The sequence below is a fragment of the Macaca fascicularis genome, chromosome 7 (assembly GCF_037993035.2).
Source record: "Macaca fascicularis isolate 582-1 chromosome 7, T2T-MFA8v1.1".
NCBI lineage: Eukaryota > Metazoa > Chordata > Mammalia > Primates > Cercopithecidae > Macaca > Macaca fascicularis.
The window spans coordinates 55,833,066-55,855,736 of record NC_088381.1 but is presented as its reverse complement, the minus strand read 5'-3'; the positions used below and the strand labels follow the sequence as shown (position 1 = coordinate 55,855,736).

The 22,671-nt window shown below is 39.9% G+C and overlaps 1 protein-coding gene across 1 annotated transcript in view; it reads right to left on the bottom strand.

Moving 5' to 3' along the window:
* Positions 1-22,671, bottom strand: part of IREB2 (iron responsive element binding protein 2) — a 64,117-nt gene that overhangs the window by 8,952 nt on the left and 32,494 nt on the right. The window contains exons 7-18 of the mRNA XM_005560209.4: positions 21,835-22,018; positions 20,389-20,528; positions 17,041-17,212; positions 14,687-14,787; positions 9,933-10,049; positions 8,472-8,631; positions 7,504-7,639; positions 4,950-5,034; positions 4,433-4,589; positions 3,996-4,120; positions 2,286-2,390; positions 2,051-2,193 (exon numbers count right to left, since the gene is read on the bottom strand). Coding sequence (XP_005560266.1) covers positions 2,051-2,193; positions 2,286-2,390; positions 3,996-4,120; positions 4,433-4,589; positions 4,950-5,034; positions 7,504-7,639; positions 8,472-8,631; positions 9,933-10,049; positions 14,687-14,787; positions 17,041-17,212; positions 20,389-20,528; positions 21,835-22,018 — 1,625 coding nt within the window. The remainder of the gene's footprint in view (positions 1-2,050; positions 2,194-2,285; positions 2,391-3,995; positions 4,121-4,432; positions 4,590-4,949; positions 5,035-7,503; positions 7,640-8,471; positions 8,632-9,932; positions 10,050-14,686; positions 14,788-17,040; positions 17,213-20,388; positions 20,529-21,834; positions 22,019-22,671) is intronic.

Here is a 22,671-nt window from a genome sequence, read left to right as displayed (position 1 = left end):
CATGGTGGCTCCTACCTGCAATACCAGCACTTTGGGAGGTCAAAGTGGGAAGAATGCTTGAGCCCATGTGTTGGAGACCAGCCTGTGCAACAAAGGGAGATCTCATCTCTACAAAAAATTTAAAAATTATGCAGGCATGACGGTGTGAGCCTGTAGTCCCAAGCTACTCAGGAGGGTGTGACAGGAGGAGTGCTTGAGCCCAGGAGTTCCAGGCAGCAGAGAGCCAACTGCCATTGCCCTCCAGCCCGGGAAAGAGTGAGACCGTCTCTACAAACAAAAGACAAACTTTCCTTCATCAATGATTTGGTTATGCTGAAATACATTCCATACAGGAAAGGCTGGTTAAAGAATTGATAATATTTACCAGTTTTCAAGCTAATGAGCTGGTCCTGGCCCTGAGACCTTTAGACAGAAGACTGATGGTCTCTTGACAACTCCCTTGTTTTTGGTAATCTTGGTAATTTTTGGTAAAATCGTGTACATTTTCCAGTCCCAGATCTGGAATCACTAATTTCTCCATGAAGCACTGGTTCACCATACTGGGAAATAGTATTTAGAAAACATAATCTGGGTGCTAGGGGTATTGCTACTGGACTAGTGACTATATATAACGTTTTAGGGAAAAATAACTGACATAAATATCTCAACAATCAACAACTGACTTTCATCGGCCTCTGATCTGGTCTTTTAAGCAGAGGCAACAATACTCTAAATTTGTGCATTTAAATTCTTACTTCAGGGTGGGAGTGTTAGGAGGTTTGAGTGTCTTTATTTTTAGAAAATTCTAATTGATGAACACTACTGGATTAAATGTGCTAAGAAATACATACCAGAAGGCATAATAATTACAAAAATTGTACATTTGAGAGAAGTGTTGACTGTTTTTCTTTTTTGGAAGTATGTCACAATTATGATGAAGATGGAAATCACAATCAAAAAAATATTTATAGGAAAGAAAACTTATTTCTCACCACTTTATAATAAAAGCTATGCAATATTATCACATGTCAAGACAAGCTATATGGACATTTTGGCCAGGCACGGTGGCTCATGCCTGTAATCCCAGCAATTTGGGAGGCCGAGGTGGGCGGATCACTTGGTCAGGAGTTTGAGACCAGCCTGGCCAACGTGGTGAAACCCCGTCTCTACTAAAAATACAAAAACTCTCTGGGCATGGTGGCGTGTGCCTGTAATTCCAGCTACTTGGCAGGCTGAGGCAGGAGAATCGCTTGAACCTGGGATGCAGAGGTGGCAGTGAGCTGAGATTGCACCACTGCACTCCAGCCTGGGTGACAGAGTGATAGTCTTTTGAGTGACAGTCTCAAAAATAAATAAATAAATATCAATGAAAAAGCTTGTCATTTTAATTACACAAGCATCAAACAAGCATCCAATAAGCTAATCAGGTAGCAGTACTACACATTCTGCTTTTAGCAAAACTTTGTCTCATTGTCAAAACAGTCCTTTGATAACAGGGCAACTCTACATGATTAATCATGTAGAAATGAAATAAAATCTTACTAAAGTTTTTATCTCCAATATAAACAGCCTTTACATTTACATTTATTGTTCCTATAAAATTTTTGGCTCATGAAGCAGAAATTCATTGTCTTTTGATTTGATACACATCATTCCCAGCCTCACACATGTACATTTCACAGCCCATAAAATACACATTTAAATTCCTTACTCCCATTATGGGAAGCTGGTTTTAACCAAATGAGCAGGCTTCATTTGGTAGGTAAAACCAAGCTGATTTTTCAATAAAGTAGCACTGAAAAAGAAAAATCTTATTTCCAATCAGCTGTTTATTGAGACTATAAGGGCTCAATTTAAAATTGCAATTTCATTGTCTAAAGTCACAAGCAAAGACAAGTACAGAAGGTACCGCCCCCCTCCATTCTCCATTCTTGCTTAAGACAAACACATTGGCAGTCAGATATCTACGATAGCGTGTATTTACTGGAAAAAAGGAACATGACCAATAGAAGCCTCTGAATCAATAAGAAACAAGAAAAAACAAAAACACTCTAAAGCCATGTACACATACCCTCTGTTTGTCAAATACTTAGCGGCAGCACTATTCCTAGCGATACTTCCTGCAGGTGATATATGATCTGTTGTGACAGAGTCTCCCAAATATAATAAGACATGGGCATTTTCAATAGCCTGGAGTGCAACTGGCTCTTTGGTCTAGAAGGTAAAAGTTCAAGGCATTTAACTCTTTACAAGACTTCTTAGTTTATAACAATCTTTAAAAGATCAAATAGTCAAACAGTACTTACGAGTTTATCAAAAAATGAAGGGCATCTGATATAAGTAGACTTTAAGTCCCATGGAAACAAAACTGAATCTGGTGCTTCTAAGGAATTCCACCGTTTATTCCCCATCTGTGAATACAGTTAAAAGAGCTCAGAAGAAGAGGCACATGAATGATCAACGGAATAAAATAGTACTTAGGTCAGAACAAAAACAACAAAAATAGGCCTTATCCATTTGGAAAGAAAATTAAGACAGTGTATTCTTCTTTTTTTTAATTTAAAATTTTTATTTTTGCCCAGGCTGGTCTTAAACTCCTGAGCTCAAGTGATACGTGTGCCTTGGCCTCCCAGAGTGTTGGGATTATAGGCGTTAGCCACCATGCCCAGCCAAAACAGTGCATTGTAAAAAATCATGAGGTTTTTGGACAGAATGATTAAAAATTTGCTCCTCAAATTCTAGCATACCAGATCTCCAGGTACACTGTAAGGGGAAAGTTTCAATATAAACTGAACATAAAGACTACAGAGTCCAAAAAAAGTTAAAGAATTTAGAAAGATTTCTACATGTTGCCACAGAGAGATTAAGCATGTATGAGGTATGCTGTTAATGTCTAAGAATGTTATAATGGAGAAAAACCCTCTGCTTTTTCGATATATTTGTTCCACATCAAAGCCTTCAAACTACATCCAAAAATCTCACCATTTCTTAGGCCAGGCACAGTGGCTCACACCTGTAATCCCAACACTTTGGGAGGCTGAGGTGGGTGGATCACTTCAGTCCAGGAGTTTGAGACCAGCCTGAGCATCTTTATTTTTTATTTTACAAAAAATAAAAAAATTAGCTGGGCCTGAGCGCCTGTGGCCCCAGTTACTCGGGAGGCTGAGAAGCAGGATTGTTTGAGTCCAGGAGGTTAAGGCTGCGGTGAGCTGGTTCAGGCCACTGCACTCCAGCCTGGGTGACAGAGTGGGGCGCCATCTCCCAAGAAACACCAAAAAATAAATAATAATTTTTTAAAATTGCATAATTTATATAATTATTCTCTTTACAGCTTATTTGCCTCTCCCCAGGAGAATTCTGGGTTTTGTTCACTGATGTATTCTGAACACCTAATCAATTCTTTCTTTTCCTCCTCAACTTTTATTTTAACTTCTGGGGTACATATGCAGGATATGCAGGTTTGTTACACAGGTAAATGTGTGCCACGATGGTTTGCTGCATGGATCATCCAATCAACACTAATCAATTCTGATACTCTAAGACATTTTCTTTCCTTTTTTTTTTGAGATGGAGCTTTGCTCTTGTTGCCCAGGTTGTAGTGCAATGGCACGATTTCGGATCACCGCAACCTCTGCCTCCCGGGTTCAAGCGATTCTCCTGCCTCAGCCTCCTGAATAGCTGGGATTACAGGCATGTGCCACCACATCTGGCTAATTTTTTTGTATTTTTAGTGGAGATGGGGTTTCTCCATGTTGGTCAGGCTGGTCTTGAGCTCCTGACCTCAGGTGATCCACCTGCCTTGGCCTCCCAAAGTGCTGGGATTACAGACGTGAGCCACTGTGTCCAGCCGCCATTTGCTTTTTAATTATAGATTCCAGATACAAACTATTACACATTGAAAACCGCATTCAAAATAACGTAATTTTAATTTTTATTCTAGTCAGAAAACAAGATATATGAAATAAAAGAACACTGCAAATTGATTAAACTATTTAAGAAACACATAAGACTCTTACTTCTATTTTATCTTTTAATGCTTTAAACATGGATAGTATAACATGTTCTTCCTCTACTCGATGAACTTCTTCTCGACTAGGCCAAATATCATGCAGGTAAATGTTCTTGCCGGTGGAGTCAGTACCTGGTTAAAATTTTTGAACATGACACTCAGTAAAAAAATAACTCTCTGAAAATGTTCATACCTTTTCAAAGACATATTATGGACATCAAGTAAATGATTCAACTGGGTGCTTCAGGCTTAAGCGGCTGGAAGAACTAATTACCTGCACATTTTATTTTCTTCACATAAACACAGAAATTAATAACTATACATTATCATAAGTTTTCCTGAAATAATTCAAAGAATAGATGGTCTAAGAAACATTTCAAAAATATAATGACTTCTATGGGGAAACATATGTGTAGGTATACATATACATAAAGGAAAAGATACCTAAAGGTTCTGTCTGGAAATCTATATTCACTGTGCCTGCTATGGCATAAGCTACCACTAACGGTGGAGAGGCAAGATAATTGGCACGAACACAATCACAAAGACGACCTTCAAAATTTTTGTTTCCAGATAAAATTCCACAGGTAACCAAATCACCCTGGAAAAAAAACACAAACACACAAACATATTCAATTCTAGAGATGGTACAAATTTGGATAATCATATATAACCAATCTTAAAGTCTGAGGGCGAGATTAACCAAAAAACATATTACTAACTTTTAAATACAGAACTATCCATCTTGCGAATAAACTAAATCAATTCCTTATATTATGAAGGAATTATTTCAAGGATCTACAAATGAGTCTTTCAATCATTTAAACATTCACAGGTTGCAACTGCCAAGAGGTGCAGAGTTTACAGAAATATAAACACATCAATATATATTTTCTATAATTTAATAACAAAACATAGTTAAGAAAACCATTTAGATGGCTTGCCGATCCACACATTTTACCTGTTTTACCGCATTTAAAACTGCTTCTGATAAGGGGGCTGTATTTCCCACACAAGTTGAACATCCATAACCAACGATTTCAAATCTGCATTTCAAAAAATAAATGTGACTGAATAGCACATCACAATATTTATAGAGAAAAGATAAGTCTTATCTTGTATTTCTATCCCTGTAATAAGATTACTTAAAAGACTATTCATGACACATGGATTAACCTTCATCAATATATTCACTTCACAACATTCTGAGCAATCAAGTCTAACTCTCAGGCATGCTATTTGAACAAACTCACTGCAGCCTTAACCTCCTGGGCTCAAGCAATTCTGCTCCTCAGCCTCCTGAGTAGCTGGGGCCACAGGCGCTCGCCACCAGGCCCAGCTACTTTTTTTGTAAAATAAAAAATAAAAATGCTCAGGCAGGTCTCAAAGCTGAATGCAAATCTTTGAAGAGCCTTAACAGCACTTATCAATGCACAAGAGAATTCCCCCAAATACTACTTGCTAGGAATATAACATGACCTTTTAAAATAATTGATTCTGTACTTCCATCCAAGGGTTTAAAATGTAAAGAGGACCTGGCTATAATAACCTGACCAAAGGTCCCAAAAGAGGCACTGTAACTGGGCACTCTGATAGGAGTAATCTCTTAATTATCAACCAGTTAAACCCAAGAAGAGTCCCTGACAATAAATCCAAGATGATACAACTAAAAGATTACAGGCACCGTCCTCTAAATTACTTTCAGATGCTATTCTAAAAGCAAAAAAATCGAAAATTTATCATTTTGCAAAGGAACTGATGACTCATATGTTCCAAAACAGACACTGAAAATACAGCTAGGCTGGATGTGGTGGCTCAGGCCTGTAATCCGATCTGAGATGAGCGGATCACTTGAGGCAACGAGGTTGAGTCAAGCCTGGCCAACATGGCGAAACTGTCTCTACTAAAAATATAAAAATTAGCTGGGTGTGGTGGTGTACACCTGTGGTCCCAGCTACTCAGGAGGGTGAGGTAGGAAGACTGCTTGAGCCTAAGAGGTCGAGGCTGCAATGAGCTGTGACTGCACCACTGCACTCCAGTGTGGGCAACAGAGCAAGACACTGTCTCAAAACCAAACAATTCCTGCACAACTAGCATCAATTGTTTTGGATTACATAAAAAACGTATGTAATTTTTTTTTTTTGAGATGGAGTCTCGCTCTCTTGCCCAGACTGGAGTACAGTGGCATGATCTCGGCTCACTGCAACCTCTGCTTCCCGGGTTAAAGCAATTTTTCTGCCTCAGCCTCCTGAGTAGCTGGGACTAGAGGTGTGCATCACCATGCCTGGCTAATTTTGGTATTTTTAGTAGAGACGGAGCTTTACCATATTGGCCAGGCTGGTCTCAAACTCCTGGCCTCGTGATTCACCTGCCTCGGCCTCCCAAAGTGCTGGGATTAGAGGCGTGAGCAACCGCGCCCAGCCCAAAAATCGTAAGTTACTTTCTCCAAAGTTCAGGGACAACTTAAACTTATGTATTATAGACCCAATAACCTCATAAAACTAAAATTATGACAATTTTCAGTTAATAAATGCAAACTGTAAGATTTCTTTCTTTTTTGAACTGACCTACACAACTCACAGACATTGTGCATACTTGGTATCTTTTCTTATACTGTAACTGTTATTTGGTTATACTTGTTTGTCTTGTCTTTCCAACTAAGTATCTTGAAGCTAAGACCACATCTCCTACTTCTGTGTATCTGAGCTGGTGCTTTGCTCATTTGATATGCCCAATAAGTGTTTCCTGAGTGATAAGGCATCAAAAATTGTATGGTAATGGCAAGGTAGCAAGTAAAACTAAAGCATATTTTTTCTATCCTCCTTTCTTTTTGTTGTTGTTGTTTTTTGAGAGTGTCTCGCTCTGTCCCCCAGGCTGGAGTGCAGTGGCGCAATCTCGGCTCACTGTAAGCTCTGCCTCCCGGGTTCACACCATTCTCCTGCCTCAGCCTCCTGAGTAGCTGGGACTACAGGCACACGCCACCTTGCCCGGCTAATTTTTTGTATTTTTAGTAGAGACAGGGTTTCACCGTGTTAGCCAGGATGGTCTCGATCTCCTGACCTCGTGATCCACCTGCCTTGGCCTCCCAAAGTGCTGGGATTACAGGCGTGAGCCACTGCGCCCGGCCTCTATCTTTTTTTTTTTTTTTGAGATGGAGTCTTGCTCTGTCGCCCAGTCTGGAGTGCAGTGGCAAGATCCTGGCTTACTACAAGCTCCACCTCCCGGGTTCACGCCATTCTCCTGCCTCAGCGTCCCAAGTAGCTGGGACAACAGGCGCCAGCCACCGTGCCCGGCTAATTTTTTTTTGTATTTTTAGTAGAAATGGGGTTTCACCGTGGTCTCGATCTCCTGACCCTGTGATCTGCCTGCCTCGGCCTCCCAAAGTGCTGGGATTACAGGCGTCAGCCACCGCGCCTGGCTCTCTATCTTCTCTTTGTATATGAAAGGCACAAACAAGAAGCTTCAGTACCTACTGAACACCAATATCAATATGAACAGCGATAGTTGTCACTTACCCAAGCTTACTGAGATACGGTAATACTCCACTTGAACTGAGGTAATGTGTAACCATCCCACTGCCTGGCGATAAACTTGTTCTTATATAAGGTTTAACATGCAGACCAGCTTCAACAGCCTTTTTAGCCAAAAGACCTGCACAGCCAACAAACAGTGATTTATTATGCCAATGTTTCTTTCCCTCTCTCACTCATATTAAAGTAAAAAGTGAGAAGTAATTTATTTAACAGATTCATCTCCAATTCAGATTAAACTATGAATTCATAAACTCATTGTCATTATTTTTTCCACTTTATTCTACTGATTTGCTTCATTTACAACAAATTTAAAATTACAGTAAATATACTAGCCTTTATGTTGAAAATTATTAAGATACAGGCTGACATCATTCACACAACTGGAAACAAAAGATGCACATATGTAAGTACACATTAACAAAACCATCTTTTTTTTCTTTCTTCTTTTCTTTTTTCTAAAGCGAACCATTTTAAAGTCATAATTACAATAAGCTAAGGGGAATGTAACACATTATACATGGTCTTATACATCGAAGGAAATGTTCCAATGGGCATACAAATTGATTTCATTTACAATCCTTGCCAAGACAATGATCTTTTACTACTTTTATAACTTTTAATGAAATCTCCCACATTGTTATGGTTAACTTCCAGATAATCAAGAAATACCTGCTAAATAACTATAGTTCTAAATTAACAAGAGAAGCAGATACAACCTAAAATTAATTGATAGGTAAGTTATAGTAAACAGTAAATTTACCTTCAGTGTAATAAAAACAAAATAACATAAATCAAACTCAGGCTCCTTAAGACCTAACTAAAATAACAGAAAGTCTCTCAATATCAAATGTAGACACTCTTGCATCATCTAAGAAACAGAAAGTTACAATAACAGAAAAGCTAACAATAATTAAGGAAAAAAAAAAGTATGGCCATAAACTACAACCCACCTGCGGCAAGCATGACAGATGGATTGCAATTATTGGTACAACTGATAACTGCAGCAATGACCACTGATCCATGAGACAGCTTATATTCACTTCCTTCATAATGAATGGAGACAATATCCCTTTGTTTTTCAGCTGCAATTTGGAAGCCTTTAAATCCAACCTATACAAATTTCCACAAAAATATAAACTAAATATTCTGAGTATGTACAGAATAAAACACCGGCAGAAAACATAGCAGACTGGACATCTGATAATTTAACATTAAAAATCATATTTGTGAGTGATGCTGAAGGCCCATAACATTCAGTAGTTGTTTAATTCAGCTGACACATAAATCTGCATAGGCACAATAAGAGTCTGGTATGTTCACAAGCAAAATTTTTATCTACTAAGTAAGTCCAGCCTACCACTCAGAATCCAGATCTTATTTGGCTTTGTTGTTCTTAATCATCCCTGTTTACAGTAATTCTCAAGAGATGGCACATATTTTTTTCTGCTAAAATGACCCCAAAGATTTCCTCCAAAGGGATCCTGTACGTGTCAGTGCGGTATAGCCGAAACAAGATTGGCTATGAGTTGCTAATTATTGAAGCTAATTAACAGGTACATGGCAATTCAGTGGACTATTTTGTTTTTGTACAAGTTTAACATTTTCTGAACAAAAAGTCAAGAAATCATAAAAAGAAAGGCTCTGAAAGGAAAGTCAAGTACTAGAGATCTCAGAATAGAGAAAGTGACAAGACTAAAACTGTGATTCTGAGACAGAAAATACAAACCCCAAAAAGCCAGAGACCACCTGCTATTCAGTCACATTTACCAAATTTTATGAGAGTAGGGCAGGTGTGGTGGCTCATGGCTATAATCCCAACACTTTGGGAGGCTGAGGTGGGCAGATCACTTGAGGTCAGGAGGTGAAGACCAGTCTGGCCAATATGGTGAAACCCTGTCTCTACTAAAAATACAAAAATTAGCCAGCAATAATGGTAGACGCCTGTTAATCCCAACTACTTTGGGGGCTGAGGCAGGAGAATCACTTGAGCCCGGGAGGGAGAGGTTGCAGTGAGCCGAGATTGTGCCACTGCAGCTTGGGCAACAAAGTGAGACTCTGTCTCAAAAAAGAAGAAAGTTTCTGTAATGATGTATTCAATTATCTATGCTGTTCATGAATACAAGACCCATATGTAGTTATTCAGCATTTAAAAATGAGACTACTGTGACTAACAAACTCAACTTTAAATTGTATATAATTTTAATTGAAATAGACACAATCAATCTCTGATCCTCACAATAGAACTGTACCAAATGACTGACTGGCACATCAGACAGAAGGAAAATAAGGGGGCTGCTGGTGTGTGCCATAATATATAAAACATAGCAGTGAACTGAGTTTATGGGTCACCTTGTTGGTTCTTTACTACTTAGCACAAAGCGGGTTGAAAAACACAGATAACAATAACCTACCTTTTCATTTAAGCAAGCCTGGAAATCGCTTTTCATATCTGTCACAGCAACTCTATCTTGAGGTCTTTTTGGACCACTAACAGATGGAACTATTGAATTCAGATTAATCTGGATCACCTAGGAAATGAGAAAGATAAAGAACAAGGAATCAGAATTTCTTACAATGGATTCCAATTCAAGCATTACTTTCTAAAGCAGAATAAGTATATTCGTATTTATTTTAATGCAATTTGTTTTAATAGTATAATACACCCTCAATCCCAAGAAATAAAGATTTTAAAACAAGCACATTTAAATGTATGAAACATGAAAATTTGCTAAAAGCAAGACTAGTAGATCAGTATGCAATTAAACTACCACAACACCAACTGTACTGCATATACAAAATCTGGTTTCCCAAGTGTTTTTTCTCATAAAGATAAACACTGTCTTAACTGATGTCCAATGATAAAATAGATGCCTGTATCAGCTCTCAACTTATTGCCTCTGAGCACCAAATTCACCCTCCTTTGCCAGCTCTGTGATCACAGAGGTAAACCGTTAGTAAACATTTCTCCTTTGTCAGCACACATGATGTGACAACTGGTCACTAGAGGGTGCTGAAGGGACACAGCAGAGAAAGGGTTCTTTTTCCTGTTCCAGAGGGTTTCACTGGCCAGCAACCCAAGCTTTTATTCCTTGGTTAAGAAATCGTATTTTTTGTTAAAAATCTTACTTCCCAACTAGATTTTTATTTATTTCTTCTGGTATTTCTATTATTTCCTTCATGCATTTATGTGAATATAATCAACTCGAAACTTTTCATCATGGCTTTCAACATTATTTTATATCCCTGTTTATTCTGACTGATCCAACTACTTACACTTTATTTATTTATTTATTATTATTATTTTTATTGAGAAAAGGTCTCATTCTGTTGTCCAGGCTGGAGCACAGTGGCACAGTCAGGACTAAATGAAGCCTCAACCTCCTGGGCTCAAGTGATCCTCCCGCCTTAGCCCCACAAGCAGCTGGGACTACAGGCATGCGCCACCATGCCTGGCTAACTGAATTTTAGTAGACATGAGGTCCCACTGTGTCACCCAGGCTGGTCCTGAGCTCAAGCAATCCTCCCGCCTCAGCCTCCAAAAATGCTGGGATTACACGCGTGAGTATCCACACCTGGCTTACTTATACTTTCATTTAGTGGATTCAGGTGATCCTAGTCTTTGCCCATAAATATCCATTTAAGAAGTTTCTCTTGAAATCAACATCCTAATGATTTTAATTTCTTTATATAGTCAAGTTTGTTTTTGTTTTTTCTTAAGAGACAGGGTCTTGGGCCGGGCACAGTGGCTCACGCCTGTATCCCAGAAATTTGGCAGGCTGAGGCAGGTGGATCACTTGAGGTCAAGAGTTTGAGATCAGCCTAGCCAACATGGTGAAACCCCGTCTCTACCAAAAATACAAAAAATAGCCGGGCATGGTGGTGCGTGCCTGTAATCCCAGCTACTTGGGAGGCTGAGGCAGGAGAATTGCTTGAACCCGGGAATTGGAGGTTGCAGTGAGCTGAGATCACGCCACTGCACTCCAGCATGGGTGGGTCTTGCTATCACTCAAGGCTAGGTGCAGTGACTCGATCATAGCTCACTGCAGCTTCAAACTCATGGGCTCAAGCCATCCATCCCTTTTCTGTAGGGACAGGGCCTTGCTTATGATGCTGGTCTTGAACTTCTGGCCTTAAGTAATCCTCTTGCCTTGGCCTCCCAAAGGGTTGTAATTACAGGCATGAGCCACCACACCTGGCCTGGTGAGAATTTTTTTTTTTTTTGAGACAGAGTCTCGCTGTGTTGCCCAGGCTGGAGTGCAGTGGTGTGATCTCAGCTCACTGCAACCTCTGTCTCCCAGGTTGAAGCGATTCTCCTGCCTCAGCCTCCCGAGTAGCTGGGACTATAGGCACATGCCACCACGCCCAGCTAATTTTCTGTATTTTTAGTAGAAACAGGGTTTCACCGTGTTAGCCAGGATGGTCTGGACCTCCTGACCTCATGATCTGCCCGTCTCGGCCTCCCAAAGTGCTGGGATTATAGGCGTGAGCCACCACACCCGGCCATTTTTTTTCTTTTTTTTTTTAAAGACAGTCTCACTCTGTTGCCTAGGCTGAAATGCAGTTGTGTCATCTCGGCTCACCGCAACCTTCGCCTCTTGGGTTCAAGCAATTCTTGTGCCTCAGCCTCCTGAGTAGCTGAGATTACAGGCCCCCGCCACCACAACTGGCTAATTTTTTTTTCTTTTTTTGTAATTTTAGTAGAGATGGGGTTTCACCATGTTGGCAACGCTGGTCTTGAACTCCTGACATCAGGTGATCTGCCTGCCTCAGCCTCCCAAAGTGTGGGGATTATAGGCGTGAGCCCACCGCACCTAGCCAAGGGTTTGTAACAGGCATATTTATTTCATTTTATTCTACCACCAAAGTTTTCCCTTTTTCTTATTCTTTCCACTTCTGTAGTTTAAAAAATGTGAAGAAGGAAAATACATGGAAAAAGCACTAGATCTAATAAATAGAGGTGAAAATGATGGAAAATGATCAGAAGTAAAAAGATTTGCCCAAAGTAGCACACAAATTCAATTTCTATGGGTCCTATATGTATTCATTTATTCACCTAACATGTTTACTGAATATCTATTATGTGCCAGCATTGTTCTAGGAGCTGGGGATACAATACCAAACCAAATTTCCTGTCCTCATGGAGTTTAACGAACAGTTAACTAAAACTGTAAAGCCATGTTGTTAGAAACCCTTGACACACTCCTAGAAAATGAATTTTATTAAAATTAAGTCTTTCCTGGAAATGAATTCTGCCTATTTTGATATACATTTCCAACAGATAATCTTTTTTTTTTTTTTTTTTTTTTTTTTGAGACAGAGTCTTGCTCTGTCACCCAGGCTGGAGTGCAGTGGCCAGATCTCAGCTCACTGCAAGCTCCGCCTCCCAGGTTCACGCCATTCTCCTGCCTCAGCCTCCCGAGTAGCTGGGACTACAGGCACCCGCCACCTCGCCCGGCTAGTTTTTTGTGTTTTTTAGTAGAGACGGGGTTTCACCGTGTTAGCCAGGATGGTCCTGATCTCCTGACCTCGTGATCCGCCCGTCTCGGCCTCCCAAAGTGCTGGGATTACAGGCTTGAGCCACCGCGCCCGGCATTTTTTTTGTTTTTGTTTTTTTTAGACAGGTTCTCGCTCTGTCACCCAGGTTAGAGTGCAGTGGCTCACCACAGCTCACTGCAGCCTTGACCTCCTGGGCTCAAGTCATCATCCCTACTCAGCCTCCTGAGGATCTGGAACCATGGGAATATGCCACTACTCCTGGCTAATTTCAGGTAAGTATTTACTTAGATTGTAAAATATCTTTAAAACTAATACGTAAGACTGCATAGTAGTGTGTATCTTAATAAAGGAATTTTGCAAAATACACAAGTAAACCAGATGCAGATAACATCAAAACTGATTATTCTGAAGGGAGATATTACTCTTATCATAAAGTAGAAATAAATTAGAGCAAAGAATTAAGAGTCACTATTACTATTTTAAATACTAAAAAATTAGACTTCATAGGCTGGGCTTGGTGGTTCACACCTGTAACCCCAGCAATTTGAGAGGCCAAGGCAGGAGGGATTGCTTGAGGCCAGGAGTTTAAGACCAGTCTAGGCAACATGGCAAAACCCTCTCTCTACAAAAAAAAAAAAAAAAACCAAAACCCAAAAACCACAACTAGACTTCACAAAATATTACAAAATTCACTACAATAAAACTCTACGTAAAATTAATGAGTAAAACAAAAGTACTGGGCTACAATAACATTACTTAAATAATAATAATGATAATAATAATAATAATGACAATAATAATAATGATAGCTACCCCCTCAGCCAGGCCCAGCGGCTCCTGCCTGTAATCCCAGCACTCTGGGAGGCCAAGGCTAGAGAATCCCTTGAAGCTAGGAGTTTGAGACCAGCCTGGGCAGTAAAAGGAGACCCTGCCCAGGGTCCAAAAAATAATAACATTAAAAAAAATAGTAATATTAAAACAAAAAGGGGGTTTAGCATGGTGGTGGCTCACGCCTGTAATCTCAGGAAGGTGGGAGCTTGAGCCCAGAGGTTGAGGCTACAGTGAACCATGATTGTGCCACTACACTCTAGTCTGGTGAGAGAGCCAGACTGGGTCTCAAAAAGCAAAACAAAAAGATTAGCTACCCTTTACTAAGTATTTACTATGTGTCTGAACTATTCCATGAATTTGTTTTTAATATCTAAGAATCCTTAGAGGCAGATATTATTGTAGTATCTAAGAGATGAGAAAACTGAGGCAGAAAGGCTAAATAAATTGCCCAAGGTTATACAGCTAACATGTCTTAGAGCTGGGATTCAAACCCAGGTGGTCAGGTACTCCAGAATTTCCTTTTTTTTTTCTTTTTTGACACAAGTCTCACTCTGTCACCTAGGCTGCAGTGCAGTGGCATGATCTCAGCTTACTGCAACTGCTGCCCCACAGGCTCAAGCGATCCGCCCACCTCAGCCTCCCAGGTACCTGGGACTACAGGCACAAGCCATGCCCAGCTAATGTTTGTATTTTTTTGCAGTGAAAGGGTTTTACCATATTGCCCAGGCTGGTCTCAAACTCTTGAATTCAAACAACCAACCCACCCCAGCCTTCCAAAGCACTGGGATTACACCACAATTTACACTCTTTACTACTAGGTGGGTTATTCTGCATATACCTGGGAGTATTCAGGTTCTCCTGAAGAATTCTGGTCATTTCGAAACAATTTCACAGCTTTAAGGTATGTTTCCATTGATTCGAGTTTGGCTTTGCTAAAACCTAAAACCAAGATGAACAAACAAAATGCAGTGAGAAATTTCTTTACTTATTATTTTTTTCAGACAGGGTTTCACTTTGTTGCCCAGGCTGGAGCACAGTCCTGCAATCACAACTCACTGCAACCTTGACCTCCCTAGCTCAAGCAATTCTCCCATGTCAGCCTCCCAAGTAGCATACCACCGTGCCTGGTTATTTTTTTACAAATGTTTGTACAGATGTGGGGAGAGGGGGGGTCTTGTTTTTTTTTTTTTTTAATAGGGTGGTCTCGAACTCCCAGCCTCAAGAGATCCTCCTGCCTTGGTCTCCCAAAGGGCTGGAATTATGGGTATGAGCCATAACATCCCACCAATAAATTTATTATTTTTAGAAACAGGGTCTCACTGTGTCATCCAGGCTGGAGTACAGTGGTGCCATCATAGCCCATTGCAGCTTTGAACTCCTGGGTTCAAGTGATTCTCCTTCCTTAGTCTCCCAAGTAGCTAGGACTACAAGTCTGTACTGCCACGCCTAGCTAATTTTTTATTTTTTATTTTCTTGTAGAAATCAGGGTCTTGCTATGTCGCCCAAGCTAGTCTCAAACTCCTGGACTCATGTGATCCTCCTGCCTCAGCCCCCCAAAGTGCCAGAATCATAGGTGTAAGCCACTGAGCCTGGCCTCAGTAAGGAATTTTGAAATCTTTGGGGGTAAGAGTACTGAATTCCAGTGATGAGCAAGAAACAAATACTATTTACATATTCATTTACATTTCTCTTTCTCCTAATCCTTGAGAATCTACCACGTGAGAAAGCCCAGACTACACAGAGAAACCACATGAGGGTGTTTTGCCTGACAGCCTTACCTAAGTCCTCAGCTGACAGCTCGTAATTTGCTGTCAGACATGCAAGCAGAACAAGCCTTCAGGATTCCAGGCCCTGCCTTTCAAATCTTGCAGTTGAGGCTCGAAACATGAAACAGAGATGAACTGTCCCCACTGTGCCCTGTCTCAATTACCGACCCACTGAAACCATGAGCTAATAATTACTGCTTGTGCAACCCACTAAATTTTAGGATAATTTGTTACACAGGATCACTAAAATCTTAACTCAAGATTAATAAGCAAGGAATGAGGCACTTCTAACCATTTCTACTTTGAATGTTCTACCAACTCAAATGCAGAAGTTTTGCCTTTGGGGGGATCATTCCCTCCAGGATTCTATATAACCATTTATCAATTTTGCTGTCTGATTAACTAACATAATAATCTGCCCACACACTGAAGAATACTACAATATATCCTCCAAATATATATCTATGCTTAGAAATGAGTAACTCAGCAATGATTACCTCATTAAAGAGATTAAAAAAAGAGATCTTACTTTTTAAAGAGCAGCCTTATGAAATATCAACATTATCTTGTTTTATAGGTACTTTCTACTTTAATCTAAACAGTCAATAGAAGAGTGACCAAAATTCCTAGTTAATCAGGTGACAAAAAATTTGGAACCTGTGGTCCTATGTTGTTTTTTGCAAAATTTTGTGCTTCTTCTTCTTTAGATAGAAAACTGGTTCCCAAACCCCTTTGTCTGATAGCTCCTCTACTCTTGGTTGTAGAAGGGGACTGCTGTAAATATGTTTAAGGCTGACTTCCATTAAACTGCAATCTCTGACCCCTAAGTAGAGGTGGAGGTATCCATTATTTTGGGGAAACAGTCAAGTCAGGACCAATGGTTTGAATAAGTCCTTTAAATTGTTTTCAATGCGTCACAGGGAACTAGGGTTTGAGGACACAACACTCTTTATTTTATTTTATTTTATTTTTTTTTTGAGACGGAGTCTCGCTCTGTCACCCAGGCTGGAGTGCTGTGGCCGGATCTCAGCTCACTGCAAGCTCCGCCTCCCGGGTTCCCGCCATTCTCCTGCCTCAGCCTCCCGAGTAGCCGGGACTACAGGCGCCCGCCACCTCGCCCGGCTAGTTTTTTTTTGTATTTTTTAGTAGAGACGGGGTTTCACCGTGTTAGCCAGGATGGTCTCGATCTCCTGACCTCGTGATCCGCCCGTCTCGGCCTCCCAAAGTGCTGGGATTACAGGCTTGGGCCACCGCGCCCGGCAACACTCTAATTTAAAGACATCTGATGTTTGCTTGGAAGTTGTTGTTTCAACATAATGTAATTTTGTGAATATTAAATAACATGTATAAGGTAGTCATTTATAAAATATTATCAAACACATTGGAAATGTAACATGCTTATTCTAATGATCTTTTATCTTCTTACCTGTATGTTCTAAATGTTTTAATGTCACATTGTCAACAGGGAAAAAGCTGAGGATAGCACCATATTCCGGACACATGTTTGCTATTGTAGTTCGATCAACTATAGATAATTGTGAAACTCCACTTCCAAAAAACTCAACAAACTTTCCAGCCACTCCTACTTGCCTGAGGTGCTATAAAAGGGATACACAGAAACACATACAAAATTGCAAAGACAAGATTAGCAAGGATTGTTTGAAAACTATAAAATATAATTTTTAATCAATACTAGTGATGGTGAAGGAATGAGATCCTTCGTTGTCCTTAAGAATCAACTCATTCTGGTTTTGGGGGTATTTTAAGATAAGGAGTAAAGAGAAGACTGGTCCAATGTCACTGTTAATCAGGGTAGAAAGGGGCCTGAAAGCTCAAGGTGGCTATAATTAGCATTTTCATGTCTTTGAAATCAGGGCACATCAACTCAATAGTGTGTCTGTTTAGCTGGCAGCCCTTTTCTTTCTTTCTTTTAGAAACAGGGTCTCACTCTGTTGCCCAGGCTGGAGTGCAGTGGTGTGATCACAGCTCACTGCAGCTTCCAACACTCCAGCTCTAGCAACCCTTCCATCTTAGCCTCCCGAGCAGCTGGGAACTACAGGCATGTGCCACCACACCCAGCTTATTTTTTTTTTTTTTTTTTGAGACGGAGTCTCACTCTGCCGCCCAGACTGGAGTGCAGTGGCCAGATCTCGGCTCACTGCAAGCTCCGCCTCCCGGGTTCACGCCATTCTCCTGCCGCAGCCTCCCGAGTAGCTGGGACTACAGGCACTCGCCACCTTGCCCGGCTAGTTTTTTTGTATTTTTTAGTAGAGACGGGGTTTCACTGTGTTAGCCAGGATGGTCTCGATCTCCTGACCTCGTGATCTGCCTGTCTCGGCCTCCCAAAGTGCTGAGATTACAGGCTTGAGCCACCGCCCCTGGCCACCCAGCAAATTAAAAAAAAATTTTTTTTTTTGTAGAGACAGGGTCTTACAGTGTTGACCAGGCTAGTCTTGAACTCCTGGCCGCAAGTGATGCTCCTGCCTTGGCATCCCAAACTGCTGGGATTACAGGTGTGAACCACTGCATATAGCCCCTTGTTCTTTCTTAGCAGTGCATAAAACAGTGGTGTTTGTTAACCACTGATGGCATCTTAGACTTAATGAAATACTAATAGACTGATGAAACTGTATATTTAAATAAAAAATTATATACTGACTATAAAAATTTTTCAAATTGTAATTACTGGCCAAAGTGTTTACAGCATCTTTAATCACAGGCAAATCCCACTTTGGTAGAATTTGTTAACATGTGGTTTCAAACTTAATTCCTTCTAAAATTATTTTTCTTGGTTATTATACTCTCAAGTAACCCAACCAGTTATTCGTCTTTTCTAAATTGTAAAATGGTCTCAGATTGGTATACGAGTGACTAAGGAGGTGACTAAGAATGAAACTATCCTCGATCTATGAATAATATTAAGCCCTAACATTTTATAAGTGCCAGGGATCACTTAATCCAAACCCTTTTTTATAGATACAGAAACTCAAACCCTAAGTGTAAAGATGTTTCCTCATGTATGGTTATATTTTTTAGGATGAGAGAAATACAGATTAGATATTACAAACCAAAAGCTGCTCTCATCAAAAAAACAACACAGGATTACTCCTGTAAGGATCATAAATGGAACAGGGTCTCAAAAAAGAAGTAATAATATATTCAATAAATGTAAACATACTTAATAGTTTAATTTTTTAACAATAAATTAAAATGTCAAAACACACATAGTAATATTGTCAGGAAAAAACAGCCAGAGAAGGCTAAAAAGTTGCATTAATTTTCAGGATGTCTAAAGAAAAGAATTGATTTCTGTAAAAACATAATGGGATATTCCTTTTCCTTTAGAAATAATCCTGCAATTCCCAATTGACTTCTTGATCTTTTGGTACCATACATTGAATCAATAATTTCTTGGCCGGGCGCGGTGGCTCAAGCCTGTAATCCCAGAACTTTGGGAGGCCGAGATGGGCGGATCACGAGGTCAGGAGATCGAGACCATCCTGGCTAACACGGTGAAACCCCGTCTCTACTAAGAAATACAAAAAAATAGCCGGGCGAGGTGGCGGGCGCCTGTAGTCCCAGCTACTCGGGAGGCTGAGGCCAGAGAATGGCGTGAACCCGGGAGGCGGAGCTTGCAGTGAGCTGAGATCCGGCCACTGCACTCCAGCCTGGGCTACAGAGTGAGACTCCATCTCAAAAAAAAAAAAAAAAAAAAAAAAAAAAAAAAATTTCTCTAAGATGCCAAATTCTTTTCTAATTAGGGAAGAAGGATCAAGACCAAATGCTGGGAGGGAGGCATTATCATTTCCTTAAGCTGGAGCATCCGGAAAGCCTTCATATCAATAATCTAAGCAAAAATGCTGAGACTGATACTCCTGAAAGCCTTTGTGCCAATCATCTAACCAAAAATGCTGAGACTGGGATCCAAATTGGAACTACATGTGGAACACTTTCCAGGTACAATCGTTTAACAAAATAGGACTTAATCATTAAAGTAAAGTTAGTAAAAGCCAGACATTTAGGAAGAAGAGTTACAAATTATTATTCACTAGGAAATCCGTGAGTCTGTGTATTAATACGCTTAAGAAGCTCAGTATACATATTGAAGTTCTGCAGCCAGTATTTTAGAAATTCAGAGAAAAGGTTTTTACATAATCCAGAGAAATGTTAAAACGGAAACAGAAAAATGATATATCACATTTCTACAGTCCATGTTTTTGAAAGCATTACTTAGTAGAGCGACAGTTTCTAATGGGCAAATAATTTAAAGAAGATACAATTAACTTTTGCTAAACATTTTTTAAAAATTCACGTAGAAAAATGAAAAAAAAATCATGTAGTCAGCAAGTGTTCATTAAGGCAACAAGGCACTAATAAGGCATAATGGTTAAGAGAATGGACTCAAGAATCTGACTGCCTGGAATCTTTGTTCTACCCCTTACTACTCAGCCCTTCGACCCTTTGGTAAGTCACTAAACCCTACACTGTACCTTAGTTTTCTCAGAGTTACAATGAGAATAGTAATAGCACCCATCTCACAGACTTGTTACAAGGAATAAACGAGCTAACATAAGTGAACACAACAAATTTCTTTGTATTTATTAGTACAAAGTAAATGCTACATTTGTTGTTATTACTGTAACTATGATGACATGGCTAATGTCAGAGACCTGAGGATGCAGTAATGAACCCAAATCCCTGCTCTCATAGGGCTCTTCCATTTTTATAAAAATAATGTTCACTAAGTTGTAGAGCTACCACAACTTTAACTTACCTTTGTAATACCAAGAACAACATCTATGGATGTAACAAAAGGGTTTGATGACCCAGTTAACTCACATCCAACCACCTCTGGTAAAGTAAGAGAAACTGGCAGACCAAGCATAACTGCTTCTGTTTCAATGCCTCCAACCCCTAATGTAATAAAGACAGGTATATTAGCACCGTATATTTAAAGATAATTTATCTCTGTAACATCTGAGTCTCTAGGTGTTTCATGAGCTTGTCTTACATAGTACTTTACAGAGTTGCTATATTGCTATTAATGTAGACACTGAACCCAAGGCTTCCCAAAAGAAATGACTCCATGCGCATGGTCAAAAAACTATTATTTTACCTTTATATTCAAGACAAAGTATTAGTTTTAAGTATATTCAAGTTAAAATACTAGTTTAAGTATTCATTATGTAGGCACTGTACTGTATTCAAGATACAGATAAAAACAAAATCCAGTCTCTGCCAACCTCAACAAGTTCAGTCTAATGAAAAAGGACAAAAAATTCAACAATTATAACACGCTGTGAAAGAGTAAGTTTACAAAGTGAGGTACACTGAACTCGGCAAGCGAGTTAAGGCTTTCAGGAGATAACTGAGGCCAGTCTTGGACCGAGTTAACAGTAGACACATTTCAACAAAGTCATGGTCGGCAGAATGCATTCTGCCAGAAGAAATAGCCTATGCAAAGTCATGGGGTATAAAAGAGCACAGTTAGCTGGGCTCAGTGGCTCACGCCTGTAATTCCAGCACTTTGGGAGGCCGAGGTAGGTGGATCACTTAAGGCTAGGAGTTCAAGACCAGCCAGGCCAACACGGCAAAACTCCATCTCTACTAAAAATACAAAAATTAGCTGGGTGTGGTGGCATGTGCCTGTAGTCCCAGCTACTTGGAAGGTTGAGGCATGAGAATCACTTGAACCCAGAAGGTGGAGGTTGCAGTGAGCCAAGATTGTGCCACTGCACTCCAACCTGGGTGACAGAGCAAGATTCTGTCTCCAAAACAAAAAAAAAGAAAAGAGACAGCCCATATAAGTAAAGAAATGACTAGTCTCTAAGATGGGTGTTGGTGAGTGGCTAAAGGGACACCAGAGGTTGTGAAGGGCCTTGTATAAAATGGCAAGAAATGTGGACTAATAAAGAAGACCAGGAGAAGCCACAAAATACCTTAGACAAAGAAGCAACCTTTGTAGACATATCATCATCATTCAATTACTTCACAAATGGTAGTGCTGTGCTAGGCACTGTGTAAATTTCTTTTGATAAATCCTCTTTTACAACACTGATCACAAACTCTCGATTAATATTTTGTTGTTGCTGCTGCTATTACAGATGAAAAACACGGAGCCTCAAAGAGGCTATAAAAACTCAGTAATTTATGTTCTTTTACAATGTTCTTGACATTCTTAACCCCAAAAGAAATGAAATATATTTAGTCATTTACTTACCCCACCCCAGAATCCCTAAACCATTCACCATCGTTATATGTGAATCCGTGCCGACTACACTGTCTGGGAAGAGGAGGTCCTTTTCTTCAAAAACCACTCTTGATAAATATTCTAAGTTTACTTGATGAGCCATTCCAGTTCCAGGAGGGATTACTGCCACATTCTTAAAAACTCTTGAACTCCACTATATTTTGTTTAAATTTAAGAAATACAAATGTTAGTATATGAATCTGTGTTCACAATCAAGGTGTAATATTAACACTAAAAATATTTTAACTAATGTTCAATACGGTAAATACAAAGTTCATTATCACATAGTTAAAAACAAAGATACAGATACTGAACCTAAATACATTTTTTATTAAGACACCCTTTAGGTCAAACAAAAATGTTAAAAAAGTCCAGACAAATGACAGTATTCAACTGTGTTCCAAAGATTCTCAGGAATGGGAAGAAAGAAAGGCTCAGTGTACAAGGCTCCCTCCAAGCTCTCTCTCCTAAACTAGAGCCACTGTTTTCATCTTTCTTTACACAATGGGGTTTCCAATAAGATTTCATTTGAGGCACAAAAGCGTTCTACTACTACAATGCCTTTAGAAACTACTAAAGTGGCTGGGCAGAGTGGCTCATGTCTGTAACCGCAGCACTTTGGGAGGCTGAGGTGGGCAGATTGCTTGAGGCCAAGAGCTCAAGACCAGCTTGGCCAACATGGCAAAACCCCGTCTCTACTAAAAATACAAAAATTAGCCAGGCAGTGGTGCACACCTGTAATCCCAGCTACTCAGGAGGCTGAGGCATGAGAATCGCTTGAACCCAGGAGGCGGAGGTTGCAGTGAG